The sequence below is a fragment of a genome, unplaced genomic scaffold (genome assembly GCF_019419815.1).
Source record: "Pyrus x bretschneideri cultivar Hongxiangsu unplaced genomic scaffold, Pyrus_bretschneideri_v1 Contig10, whole genome shotgun sequence".
In the NCBI taxonomy this organism is placed as follows: domain Eukaryota; kingdom Viridiplantae; phylum Streptophyta; class Magnoliopsida; order Rosales; family Rosaceae; genus Pyrus; species Pyrus x bretschneideri.
In genome coordinates, this window is record NW_025999391.1 from 4,418,020 (window position 1) to 4,432,358 (window position 14,339).

Consider the following 14,339-nt stretch of genomic DNA (forward strand, 5'->3'; position numbering starts at 1 on the left):
ATTTGTTGCTGAATTAACTTCCGTAAGGTAGTCCGAGTCTTCCAAGGCTTTGTCTAGGGACTCCGCTAAATCTGCCTCCTATAAGTCCAACCTGCAGACTCTCTTGTAAGTTTCGTAACTTGATGCTCTTATGCCCTCCGAAGCAATCTCCATTAAAGAGTCACAAATCTCTGCATGGCTTATGGCATCCAAAAAAGTTTCAGATAAACCACGTCGCCAGAAAACAACAATGGCACAGCCCTTGTCCACTAACCGAACATCAAATTCTTTAGAGAAGACGGCATATGACTTGCACAACAAGCTCTTGATCATCCCTGCAGTCATTCCACTTCTGATCCCCATAAGAATACCAATTGATCACAGCTGACCTTTCTCATATTCTTTGTCCAGACTCTGATATCCTGATTGGTTGATTCTTGGGGGCCGTCAGAACACGGATTGGAAATGTTTATGTACTCTTCGATGGCTGGAGCCAACAGTGCATTGTTAGATACCATAGCGTTGTCAGAAATTTTTAGAAGGGAGCAGAGCTTTGCAAACAAATTGCACATCTTCACCACATTAATGTTGCCTTCACTTTCTATAGATGACAACCCAAACATTGTATATAGTAAGAGAAGAATTTAGGTTTGCTCTGAAGTAAAAAAAAAAGGGCATAACGGACAGCAATCGACACAAGAAATCACAAGAAAACGAAGTAAACCCCACAAGAGCAACAAATATGTGAATTACTGTACTCTCTTCAACTGTGCTACGCAAAAACTAAGGGTAGTATCGATACCTTGAGGCAAAATTACCATATCAATGGGTGCAAAGTAATGATTATTCAAGTACGAAATAGATGCAAGGAAGTAGAGCGTTGTTTTGGTATCCTCCAAGCTCGCTAGGCGATTATCAGGAGTACTGCCAGATTGTTTGATGTAGAGTCGCTTCGATCCATCATGATGACGTGCATCATTTTTCACAACATGATTGTGGAAGATGAGTACGATTATGATGCCGTTGATGAATATGAGTCAGACACAATGAACAATTCAACAACACGTATATATTGCGCTCATAACGCCACCGAAGAACCCATGCAACATGAGCCATTAGAAGGGGATGGACGCTACAATGAATTGGTCATTCAACGATATACTGCACTTCAAAGGCCATGTATGCACAATGTCTGGCAAAATGACTTGATAGAGCACCAGTGGGCATTGAAACAAGCTGAAGATAATTAAGTTTAGTGTGTTTGTTTTTAGTGCGTTTATTTAATTTTAGTTGGTGTGTTTATTTAATTTTAGTTGGAGTGTGTTTTTTAGTTCAGCTTTAGTGGGTTTTTTATTATTCGGTATGTTTATGTCACTTTATTTGGTGTGTTTTTGTCATTTGAGTTAGTATAAATAACTTATCAAATTCAATAAATTTACTTTCACTTTATATAAAGGACTAAATTCAATATATTGGAAACAACATAAAGTATTATATACAATAAATAATAAATTACAACCCAAAGTGATTGGAAAATTATGTGCTCCGATTACAAAAACTACTCTATCATCACTTAACCAATTTGTGGTGCTAGGATGATCTTCTCTTGTGGTGCTAGGACCATCTTGTCTTGCTCTTGTTTCTCTTGCACGCCTCCTTCGCACCACTTCCGCTTTTTCTGACTTCCAAAAAAATTTAGAATTTGGAGACTTCCTTTCTAAAGGCGTGTTCATAATCTCACGATCTCATTGAGTCATTTGTTCTTCTCTAACATATTCCCTTTCTTGCCTAAGTAGCTCTCTTTCTCTCTTATTAGCTTGAAATTATCTCTTAATAGCTGCAGTTTTTGCTTCCTCTCTAGTTTTATCAGCCTCATATTTCGCCATTTCCCGTGCCAAAGTCAATTCACCTTGGCGAGTAAGTTCTTCCATGTACTTTGCATAATCATTCTTGGAGGCACTCCCTTTTCTCTTTGAAACCTTCTTACCTTGAGGCCTAATTGAATAACGGGTTGAATCTGACGCTTGTTCAGGGAGGGACGTTTCAGGCACTTCTTCTGCATCATCTTCATGAACATGCGAGTCATGATTAGGTGTAGAGTGTAGAGGAATGATGTTCATGAAAACTTCTGGACGAACAGACACAACTCTAAATTTAGGACAATCTTTGACAATATTCGAACATTCCTACCGATTGAATGATTTATTTTTGCTTTTGGTTTTGGCACCGTACCAAGCTTGTGCTTAAAGTTTCTACACAATGCGGGAGAAGAAATAATTATAATGAAAATAGGTAATAAATAAATAAATAATACAAGCAAATAATTATAATGTAAATAGGTAACAAATAAATAATACAAACAAATAATTATAATGTAAGTAGGTAACAAATAAATAGTACAAACAAATAATTACAATGTAAGTAGGTAACAAATAAATAATACAAACAAATAATTATAATGTAAATTTGGGTATAGTACAAACAAATAAATAATATATTGTTACATGATCTGAGTAATTTTCCCTACTTCGAATATTAGTACTATCTTGTGTCAAGGTGTCTCTCCACATACTAAACGATTGGCTAAGTAATTTTCAACGACTGGACATCGATTCTTTGGTTATTTTCCCACCAATTTTCTCAAGATAATTGGTATAAATAAGACTCCACATTTCTCGTAACTGCATCTCATTACTCGCAAGCGAACTATGAGTAACTTCAACTCAGTTAGTACACAACGCAACATTTTCAAGAAGCGATCAATTCGTACCTGCATCAGTAGTCATTTTGTTGAAAAAAAAATGGATTGAAACTTGGAGAGAAAGAAATGAATGTGATTGAAAGTAGTTGAGAAAATATGAAATTGTAGTGTAAGATAGATGATAATGAGAATGTATTTATAGAAAAGTAAAAACAATTTTTTTTTTTAATTCAGATTTTTTCGAATTTTTTACAATTTTTTTTAAAGTTTTATTCAACTAATTAATCTCTGCCGTTGGATATAAAAAAAATGAATTCCAACATTCCAGATTGTGCCACGTGTCACAACGGTAACTTTTCTTAATTTTAAAACTATTTTTTCTTTTATTTTTTTATTTATAAAGCAGATTAATATCAACCGTCGATCTGAGATTATTTAAGAATTTTTTTTTTTATTATTGTTGCATATCGGATGGTCCATTTTAAAGAGCCGTTGAGATCGAACACATCGTGGGAAGCCACGTGATTTCCCAACGGTAACTGAGGCTGACTGCTCCGCGGGCTCCTGGGGTCTAAAACTTGTTTGCTGACGTGCCCCCACGCTTAAAATTGTGACTGACGTCAGCCCTGCATCAGGTCCACCTCAGGCTCGCAGGCTGGCAATTCCTCACAAGCCTCTTGCTCGGGCTTGGCCAGTCACTTGGGCTCCTAACGCTGGAGTGCTTTTGCCAGACTATGGAGCCCTGTTTGGTCCACCTTCCTCCGAGCAGTCCACAAAGGTGGACTTGATCTTAGGGACTAAGATTCTCTCCCTTCCTCTTTTCATCCCTTTTTAACCCTTTCTCTCACATTTTTTTATTTTATCTTTCTTTTGTTATAAAAAAATTTATATAAAATATTAACATGGCTTAATCGTGATGTTCATATAGAAAATAGAAAATAAGGAAAGGAAGGAAAGAAAAAAGGGGAAAGAATCCAATCCCTTCTTTTGAGTGGGCATCCACTTATTTACAACAATTAGGCCATTTTGGATTGGAAGCTCCAAAATTCACAACGAGCCGAGCGACTGCGTCTCCATCTATAAATCCGGCAGACCTTCGATCGTCGCTCAAAACACTCATCGACCTCCTCCGTTACCTCAACCGTCAAAACCTCCGTTAAACCCTCGTCGGCTTCATCTGCTCTCATCGAGGTTCGAGACTTTTCTCCACAGTCGCCGTTTATTTTTATTTTTTTTGCTAAATGGTTTTTTTATTTATTTATTTATTTATTTTATTGCTCGTTTAAAGCTGCAATCGAACATGAAATGGAAATGTTTCTGGTTTTCATTTACTATTTTTTAATTTAATTTTGCTTGATACAGTCATAAATGAGTGCATAATATAACAAATGAATAGTTTAATGTTGTTAATTGGGAAGTATTTTAATTAGGAGACAAACTTTGAGGTTTATGTGATTAAAGTTCGTTTCTTTGCATTGGATTTATTTATTTTTAAATATTGAGGTTTATGTGATTAGAGATAGTTTTGTTGTTGTTGTTGTTGTTTTTTTTATTTTTTTTATTTTTTATTTTTTATTTTTTTTGTATAATACAGGTGTGTTTGTGTTCGCCCAAGTCCCGTTAGAAAGTGTCAATGGAGTTGGACAGAATTAGCAACTTACCAAGTGACGTTATAAACAAAATTTTGTCACATTTGCCAATTAGGGAGGCAGTTAGAACAAGTGTATTATCAAGCAAATGGAGGAACAAATCGGCTATGCTTACTGATCTTTTGTTTGATGAACGGTGCACCTCAGATCAAAACCCCAAAACCTTTGCAGGCGTTGTTGATCATGTACTCTTGGGTCACATTAGCCCCATACACAGGTTCAGGATCACTCATTCCCAACCTCAAGTCGGTAGAGATATTGATCGATGGATTCTTCATCTGTCAAGAAACTCTATCAAAGAGTTGTTGCTTAATATCAAGTGTAGTGGGCATCGCTACAAGATGCCTTCATGTTTGTTTTCTTGTCAAGATCTCATTTATTTAGCGTTATATAATTGTTTGCTACAACCTCCATCCAAATTTCAAGGATTCAGGAGTTTGAAGATTTGTGGTCTTGTTAATGTTACCTTGGACCAAGATGGGTTTGAGAATCTGATTGTCTGCTGTCCTCTTCTTGAGAGATTAACATTGTGGCGCTGTGATGGATTAACCCAGTTCAAGATTGATGCACCGAATCTCAAATATGTTCATTTTACAGGCGTGCTTGAGGATGTTAGTCTTGTGAAAACCTTAAAACTGGCCGAAGTTCACATTAATTTGACTGCTAATGTTGCAAATGACCAAAGACAGACTGCTGGAAGTTGTAGGAATTTGCTCAATTTTTTTGTTCATCTGCCTCGCATTCGATGTCTTCGTGTCAAATCTAACTTTTTAAAGGTAATGGATTTTGTGGCTTCATTCTTTCAGTCAATAATCAGATTTTGTGGCAATCAGAATTTGACTGTAATTTCATTCTCCTGTTTTCTGAACCTTTCTGTTCCAGTATTTGGCTGTCGGAGTCTTGCCAGGAAATCTACCTCAACCGTGTCTGTATCTGAATTTTTTCTCTATAGATTTAAGCTTCAACGATCCGAAGGAGATTTTAACTGTTTTATGTCTTCTGAGAAGCTTCCCTGCTCTAAAGGAACTTGAAATTTGGGTGAGTTTATTGTATTATGTTGATGCGTGCATATCCTGGTGTTCAATTAAGAATGGCAACCCAACTCTCTACACTAATTGTATTTTACTGTTTAGAGTGCTGTTTTATGTGATGTTCAGGCATCTGATGATATAGACTTGTGCAGGCCCGGAATGAGTACCAGGCTGTTGTGGGAGAAGTGAACTATGGGTTAGACAACAACCAGAATTGCCAATTGACCCAACTGCGAATTGTCAAAATAACTGGCATCTTTGGTGTCAAAGCTGAACTAGATTTCATCAGGTTTTTGCTTTCAAGTTCACCTGTGCTTGAGAAGATGACTGTGAAGCCTGCTGCTGCTAATAATTTTCAAGTAAAAATGTTGCTCCAAAACTTGCTCCAGTTTAAGCGTGTCTCGGCGAATGCAGAGATAATCTACTTAGACCCTTGATTCATCAATGAAACATGTTTGGCAGATACGATATGAGGACTTGCCGGCAGAAACTGAATGCGGGTTTTGATAGTTTGGTACGATTATCTGTTATGTGTCTCTGAACAATGTCTGTGTGTCTTACTATGTACAATTATCTGTTACGCACGCAACCAAACTAGAAGAAAGTACATGGGCATCAATTTTGGGATAGCACGACAACAATTCTCGGTTGTACAACGGGTTTTAGAACAAAATTGATCTCATTTCTAACATATGGAGTTTTAATTATTACAAGTCATCAAAATTTATCGCTGAGTTGCTAGACCAATAAATTTCTTTAGAATTTGTTGCTGAATTAACTTCCGCAAGGTAGTCCAAGTCTTCCAAGGCTTTGTCTAGGGACTCCGCTAAATCTGCCTCCCATAAGCCTAACCTGCAGACTCTCTTGTAAGTTTCGTAACTTGATGCTCTTATGCCCTCCGAAGCGATCTCCATTAAAGAGTCACAAATCTCTTCACGGCTCATGGCATCCAAAAAAGTTTCAGATAAACCATGTCGCCAGAAAACAACAATGGCACAGCTCTTGTCCACTAACCGAACATCAAATTCTTCAGAGAAGACGGCATGTGACTTGCACAACAAGCTCTTGATCATCCCTGCAGTCATCCCACTCCTGAATCCCCATAAAAATACCAATTGATCACAGCTGACCTTTCTCATATTCTTTGTCCAGACTCTGATATCCTCATTGGTTGATTCTTGGGGGCTGTCAGAACATGGATTGGAAATGTTTGTGTACTCTTCGATGGCTGGAGCCAACAATGCCTTGTTAAATACCATAGAGTTGTCGGAAATTTTCAGAATGGAGCAGAGCTTTGCAAACAAATAGCACATCTTCACCACATTATGCCTATGAATGTTGCCTTCACTTTCTGTAGATGACAACCCAAACATTGAGTATGGTAAGAGAAGAAGTTAGGTTTGCTCTGAAGTAAAAAAATGGCATAACGGACAGTAATCAACACAAGAAATCACAGGAAAACCATGTAAAACCCACAAGAGCAACAAATATGTGAATTACTGCACTCTATTCAACTGTATTACGCAAAAACTAAGGGTAATATCGATACCTTGGGGCAAAATTTCCATATCAATGGGTGCGAAGTAATGATTATTCAAGTACGAAATAGCTGCAGAAATATTGGTCATCTTTCTTAGAGGACCAATATTCTTCATCAGATGGGTGACATCAAGTATGTGGGTAAAAACCGAGTGCAAGGAACCCATGAACTCATCTACATTAGTCGGGAGGGGAGAGAGAAACTCTGAATGAATAACTGTGAAATCTGCATAAAGAAAAATTAAACAGTAAGTTGAGAAACTAGAAAAAGAACAGAAGCCAAGTCAAGGGCATTAAAACTCATAGATATTTATTAAACAGAGATACACCGTTCAGGGAATTGTGGGAGACAACAGGTTTCTGTGAAGCAGAAATCAAATCGATCACCTCTCGAAATCCACGAACTCTCTTGTTTTGTTCCTCCTCAAGGTTTTGGAGCTCTCTCTGTAAGTAAAACATTCAAGCCAAATGTTGCGTTACAAAAAGCCTGATAATGCAAAATAGAAAGACTTGAAAATCACGTCACTACCTCAAACAAGTCCTTGTCCGCGGTAGAACTTGTCAAAACAACACGAACAGCCTGAGTTCCTCCGCCCCTTGCTGGGATTATTAAAGGAACAAGTTCATCAGAGAACTCTTTCAACATCTGCAACCAATGAAAAAAATAATCATTTGATCAGATAAAATCTGATTAAATATACCGGCACCAGAAAAAAGGATTAAAAACAACAACGGGTCAACATACATACCTCCAGAGCAAGCTGCACTTGACGTTCACTGCAAACATCTAGATTCATGCAGGGTCTTGTTCCGTAAATTTCACTTCCCATTACAATTTTTCTCAAGGAACTCAGCAGAGCATCTGCAAAATGGAAAGCCAAAACACTTTTTAACCGAAAATATAACAAAATCGAACGAAATATAGGGGATGTAAGTAGAATCTAGAACCCTTTTTCTGTTCTTACTATCTTTCTTTGTGTTTTTACATGCACTTTTCCAATGCTTAACTCGCGATTTAATTCTTTCAACAAAAACCGTATCAGCAACAGTAGGGGTCGAAGAAGAGCTCATTACATAGCTGCTGGTAGTCGGATTCCCTATCCGAGCTTTAGCCGCAGATTCTTGTGCTCTAGACAAGTATGAAATACCTGTCTCATTACAAAAACACAAAATCTCAATACAACAGCAAAGTTACAGACTTGCAATATCCCAAATGGTACACTTTCACCAATGCATCGAACCAGAGTTCTTAGTTTTCGTAATTTCTATTCCAGTTTTCGTAAAAATATTCATTTGGGTAAAATCATATTCCACAAGAAATTAGGGAGTAAAATGAAATATCAAAACTTGACTGGGGAGGCTTACCATTATATATGCAGGCATTGAAATCAAAACCTTCATCCGCCATGGAAGTCAAATGTGATGCTTGAACTGAAAAGCTATAAGTTGGCATCCCCATCTTCAATTCATCCCTTGGGAACAAGACAAAGTTGTATCTGCACCAAAATCAACAAACCCATCATCAAATTCCATTCTATATATGTGTATGTATAGGTATAGTGAAAGCGTACGGACGGGTAAGGAGTAAGCTTGGAGGCTCTGAGAGTGAAAGGGCAGGCGGCGAACTGGAGGAGTTGGAAGCGCTCAGCGGCGTACTTGGCCTTGCAATACGACGTGTCGGCGGTGTCGAAGGGCTGAGGGCGGTGCCACGGCGCACGATATGACCCCGTTTTCTGCAGCGAGACGGCCACGAAGTCGGAGCTGGACAGGTGGTCCTTGAACTCCACCAGGGACTCGGAAAAATTGGACTTCGTCACTTCCTTCACGGCCCATTTCTTCGAGACATTGGTGGTGGTGCTGCTGCAGAGGAAACGGCGCCGTATAAACGGAGTCAGAGACGCCATGGTTTAGCTTATCTCCAGCTTGAACTCAGCCGCTACCTGTATATGCGTTTTTCAATTTTCAGTCGCCGAACAATAGGCTTACGACTTGTCGTTGCTTTCCTCTCCATGTGATTTTTTTTTTTTTTTTTTTTTGCCAAACTATATTATCTACATTAAATGACTGAAAGAGTGAATTAAATCTCACAATAGGCCAGCACTAGACCATAGTATTAAGTGACTATCTTCTTATGATTTTAGACTTAGATTGTTTCATGTAGATAGTAGACATGTAGATACATCGAATTTCAACCCGAATTCAATTCAACTAGATGTAATTAATATAATATGGATTGTGGTTTTCAATCTGATTATCTGATTACAAATGAGTTTGGATATGGATAGAGGTTAATTCCATCCGATAATATATAACAGCATATTAATTATTTGTATTTGGGTCTTGGATTGAGATAAGTTAATCGAGATGATCATATGAATCAAGTCACAAAAAAGAATAATGAAATGACATCACAACCCCAACATGTTGTTGAAAAAGCAAGATCATGAAGAAGATTCATTGTTGTCTAAATTAGGGATAAAATTCAAACAAAAAGTAGACAAGAGTGAACTAGAGGAAAAGAAGAAGAAAAAAAAAAATTGTTGTCTACATTAGGAATTGTCGATTCTAATAGTTGCAAAGCCTGCGTGGTACGTAGATCGAGTAACTATTGAGCTAATTACATCATTCTTATAAATGTGAGCATGCCAACTCATGACCGAGCTCAGTCAGGCGAGTATAATAGATGTTGTGGTGGTGTCGAATGCACTACTAACTTATGCACCTAAGCAACTATAGGCTGAGGAAGGGACGTCTCACAGCCTAGGGTTCTAGAACCTAAAGACAAGGTTGCTTAATTCACTGCGAAGTTCAAAGATCTTCTGCACTAAGTTTTGCTACTTCAACTATATTGGTAAAAATATAAGTGTGTCAAATCGGTATCAAATTCTACAGGTAAAGATACTCAAAAAAATGTCTTTGTGGTGAACGTGATTCGGCCATCTGAATGCTGAAGTACGAAGTGCACCTGAGAGTAACAGATCATAGAATACTCGACTTCGCTAAGAAGCTAATGAAGTTACCTCTTTGGACTAAATAATTGAGAATTCTTTACCGACTGAGACATTGCATAGATAATTAACTAATTAGAAGCAGTACTGTTTACTTGTCTAAACTAAAGATGCTTCTAAATTGCCTAATTTTACGGTTCTAGTGTTGTTTACTTATCTAAAATGAAGATGTCACGAGTTGCCAACTATTTACTTATCCAAACTAAAGATGTGTTGATGAATCTGTTAAGATAAACAGGGTTGTGAGAAAGGTTTTGAACAAAGCAAGGGCTTAAGCGTAGAGCATTTTTGAGTTGCTTGTTAAGTTAAAGCTTGTAGGGGCTTTTCACGTTGCAAAACCTCTACCGAGGTAAATACTTGATAGGACTATGCTTACTTGGCATTTACCTGGATATTCTCTATTTGTCCCCATAATCCATTCTTTAGCCGAAACTTAATCTCTACCCAGTCTCCACCTCTTTGAGTTAAACCAGGATTCTGAACCTAATCCCTTTTTGCACTTGATTCATCCTTATCTGACCAAAATAAGTTATGATCCTTAGAATAATTTGAATCTTGTCAGAATCCATCATGATCTTCAACAATTTTAATTCATTTAGAACTCGACCAAACCGTGCCTGAGCCTGATCCTTTAATAGTCTTACTCCTACAGGGACTCGATCAAATTAGCACGCTTTTGGGCTGAGAGCCAACTAGCCTGAGCAACGATTACTAGGTCGAGAATCATGGCATTTCAATTCATGTTATTCTTTCTCAGTCTAAGCCTTTATTTCAAGCCCAAATAGGAATACACTTACATTTTTTACCTCAAAAAATTGCCTTGTGTCGTGCACATGACCAAGATGAATGAAATTTCGATGAAAAAAATTTAAAATCTAAACGGCAAAAGAGAAATTGACCACTTATGAAAATTCAGAGGGATAATTGACTAAAAATAATGTTCATGAAAGAAACTGGCAGCTTCTTACAAGTTTGTGGAAGAAAATCGACAAATATCTCTTGATTTTTCAATCTTCAATTACCAAATTGCGCTTACGACTTGTCGTTGGTTTTTCTATTTAAGCCCAAACATAACAAATATTTGGGCCAATAAACCGAGCAGTGGCCCAGTATTATCAGGTAATACATGAACCAAAGTCACGTGACACGTGGTCGTTGCAGATCGCGAGCCATCGCCCCCCAATTGCAATTGATTAGGGCATTTTGGAGTGGAACCTTTATATAGGTGAAACCACCAGCAACCACAACGAGCCGAGCGACTGCGTCTCCAACTATAAATCCGGCGGACCTTCGATCATCGCTCAAAACACTCATCGACCTCCTCTGTCACCTCATCCGTCAAACCCTCTGTTAAACCCTCATCGCCTTCATCTGCTCTCATCGAGGTTTGAGATTTTTCTCCACAGCCGCCGTTTAATTTATTTTTCTGCTGAATCGTTTTCTATTTTATTTTAATTTATTTTATTTGTATTGCTCGTTCAAAGCAGCAATCTTTTGCTGCAATCGGATATGAAATGGAAATGTTTCTGGTTTTTATTCATTATTTTTTAATTTAGTTTTGGTTGATACGGTAATAAATGAGTGCATGTTATAAAAAATGAATAGTTTTATGTTGTTAATTGGGAATTATTTTAATTATGAAACAAATTTTGAGGTTTATGTGATTAAATTTTGTTTCTTTGCTTTGAATTTTATTTGTTTATTTTTTAAATATTGAGGTTTATGTGATTAGAGTTAGTTTTGTTGGTTTTTTTTTTTTTATTTTTTATAATGCTGGTGTGTATGTGTTGATTGCTCCATACATGTGAAGTTGTTTGTGTATCCTAGTTATTTTGCATCTTTCGGTATCGGAGATAATCGGATTGATTTTTGCTTTGTTTGATAGTGCAGTGTGGGGATTGTGTGCATTCATATTAAGAGGGTTTTGAAGTGCAGTGGAGCTTTTTCTTGGGCACTAAATTTGCCGATTTATCTGGTTATTGGTACTGTGGGTTTGTTATAATCATCATGCCTGTCCAAAGCAAGTTTCGCCTTATTTCGTACTCCCAAGAATTGGTAGATGGTCAACCACTGTATGCTTCTTCCAACTGCCTTCCTGTCAAGGCATTGAATCGTGAACCAGCCGGGCATTCATTCCATGCTGTGGCTCTGAAGCTACGTGGTTGTGTGGAGGAAGAGAAAGAAGTTGAAGATGAGAAGGTGGTTAATAACAAGGAACAGACTTCTATACCATCATTTGATTCGTACAGCAGCAGCAAAGGTAAGAAGAAATCTGGTGGCGAAGGCAAAGAACAAGATCACTATGCACTCTTAGGTTTGAGCCATTTAAGATACCTTGCCACTGAGGAGCAAATAAGAAAAAGCTATCGTGAGACTGCCCTGAAATATCATCCTGACAAACAGGCTGCTCTTCTTCTCAATGAGGTAACTGAAGCTGCAAAACAAACAAAGAAGGACGAGATAGAGAGCCACTTCAAGTCCATCCAAGAAGCGTACGAGGCTTTAATTGATCCTGTGAAGAGAAGAATCTATGACTCCACTGATGAGTTTGATGATGAGATCCCCGCTGAATGTGCCCCACAGGACTTCTTCAGAGTGTTCAGTCCTGCTTTTATGAGGAATGGGCGGTGGTCAGTTAGCCAACCAATCCCATTTTTAGGTGATGAGAGTACTCCACTGAAGGAAGTAGATAATTTCTATGACTTCTGGTACACCTTCAAGAGTTGGAGAGAGTTTCCACATACTGATGAGTTTGATCTTGAGCAAGCGGAGTCTCGTGATCATAAGAGATGGATGGAGAGGCAGAATTCAAAACTTTCAGAAAAGGCTAGGAAGGAGGAGTATGCACGAATTCGTACTCTTGTTGACAATGCATATAAAAGAGACCCAAGAATACTGAGGAGAAAGGAAGCAGAGAAAGCTGAGAAGCAGAGGAAAAAAGAGGCCAAATATCTGGCCAAGAAATTACAGGAGGAGGAAGCAGCCAGGGCTGCAGAAGAGGAGAGTAAACGGAAAGAAGAGGAGGCCAAACAAGCTGCAGAAACAGCTTTACAGCAGAAGAAGTTGAAAGAGAAAGAGAAGAAACTCCTGCGCAAAGAAAAAGCTCGCCTTCGAACAGTTTCAGGGCCTGTTACTTCAAAGCGTTTGCTTAATCTTTCTGAGGATGATGTGGAAAGTCTCTGTTCGTCTCTTGGTACCGAGCAGCTTAGGAGTATATGTGAGAAGATGGAGGGCAAAGAGGGGGTGGAGAGAGCAGAGGTTCTTAGAGATGCATGTGGATATAAAAACGATTTGGTGGATAAGAAAGAAGAAGAGAAGAAAACTCAACAACAGAATGGTTCCGTGGAGACTAAAGGTACTGTTCAGTTAGGCAGCTATGAGAAGAAGGAAGAGAAACCTTGGAGCAAAGAAGAAATTGAGCTTTTGAGAAAAGGAATGGTAAAATTTCCAAAAGGAACGTCTCGGAGGTGGGGGGTTGTTTCTGATTATATTGGTACTGGACGATCTGTTGAAGAAATTTTGAAGGCAACCAAAACAGTCCTCCTCCAGAAACCTGATTCTAGCAAAGCTTTTGATTCTTTTCTTGAAAAGAGGAAACCCTCACCATCTATTGCTTCTCCACTTACAACTAGAGTCGAAGTAGAAGGGGTACGGACTCCTCAGCCCACAGAAACACCTGCCGTGAAGACAGATGAATCGGGAGAGTCGTCAAGCGGAAGTGCAAAAGACCAAACTCCTATAGATCCGATTGTTGAAAATGGATTATCGTCAGGTTCCGAGCAAGATGTATGGTCTGCTGTACACGAAAGAGCACTGGTTCAGGCTCTGAAAACCTTTCCAAGGATGCCACTCAGCGATGGGAGCGAGTTGCTGCTGCTGTTCCAGGGAAGTCTGTGGTTCAATGCAAGAAGAAATTTGCGTTGATGAAGGAAAGCTTTAGAAACAAGAAGAGTACTGCTTAATTTGCCGCAGTTTTCTAATATTGCCTAAGATTAGTAAGGTGCTTGAGAAGATGGTTCTGAGCATCTATCTTACATTTCTAATTCTTTCTAGGTAAAGATTCAGTTTCTATGGATTTTGGTAGAGCCATACAGGTCTTTAGCTACTTTCGAAGAGCCATTATATTTTGTATCGTTTTTCAGATCATGTTTTTCGTTTCGCTGTATCGGGGATTCACTGCACTGAGAGATCTGTGAAAGGTCAGCAGGTGCATGGAAATAGGAAGAGGATATTGATTAATGTTGGGTTTAGTACGATGTTTTTGTGGTAGGGATCCTGTTAAATCTCATTAGTAGATGGAATATAATCCTATTTGATAGCCAAATTTATATTTTACTTTCAACTCAAATCTTGTTAATTTCTAACGTGCCTATGATTTGAACATAGGTGCAAATGGAGATTTTTTGTACCGAAAAATTACTTGCACATTCAA

At 38.3% G+C, this 14,339-nt stretch overlaps 3 protein-coding genes across 3 annotated transcripts; 2 read left to right on the top strand and 1 right to left on the bottom strand.

Annotated features, from left to right (window-relative positions):
- Positions 1 to 3,628: 3,628 nt before the first annotated feature.
- On the top strand, positions 3,629 to 6,094 carry LOC103949574 (F-box/FBD/LRR-repeat protein At1g13570). Its single transcript, XM_009360694.3, has 4 exons — positions 3,629 to 3,871; positions 4,275 to 5,105; positions 5,212 to 5,367; positions 5,513 to 6,094. The coding sequence occupies exons 2-4, from the start codon at positions 4,314 to 4,316 to the stop codon at positions 5,795 to 5,797; spliced, it is 1,233 nt and encodes a 410-aa protein (XP_009358969.2). The 5' UTR covers positions 3,629 to 3,871; positions 4,275 to 4,313; the 3' UTR covers positions 5,798 to 6,094.
- Positions 6,009 to 8,856, bottom strand: LOC103949569 (poly(A)-specific ribonuclease PARN-like). The gene is made up of 8 exons (XM_009360687.3): positions 8,475 to 8,856; positions 8,265 to 8,395; positions 7,865 to 8,047; positions 7,649 to 7,761; positions 7,429 to 7,545; positions 7,229 to 7,343; positions 6,910 to 7,125; positions 6,009 to 6,711 (listed from the first exon to the last, which is right to left on the bottom strand). The coding sequence occupies exons 1-8, from the start codon at positions 8,801 to 8,803 to the stop codon at positions 6,068 to 6,070; spliced, it is 1,848 nt and encodes a 615-aa protein (XP_009358962.2). The 5' UTR covers positions 8,804 to 8,856; the 3' UTR covers positions 6,009 to 6,067.
- A 2,265-nt stretch (positions 8,857 to 11,121) lies between these two features.
- LOC103949568 (dnaJ homolog subfamily C member 2) lies at positions 11,122 to 14,231 on the top strand. The gene is given in 3 exon segments (XM_009360685.3): positions 11,122 to 11,292; positions 11,798 to 13,745; positions 13,748 to 14,231. Coding segments are annotated over 2 exon segments (1,953 nt in total). The 5' UTR covers positions 11,122 to 11,292; positions 11,798 to 11,914; the 3' UTR covers positions 13,870 to 14,231.
- The last annotated feature ends 108 nt before the right edge of the window (positions 14,232 to 14,339 follow it).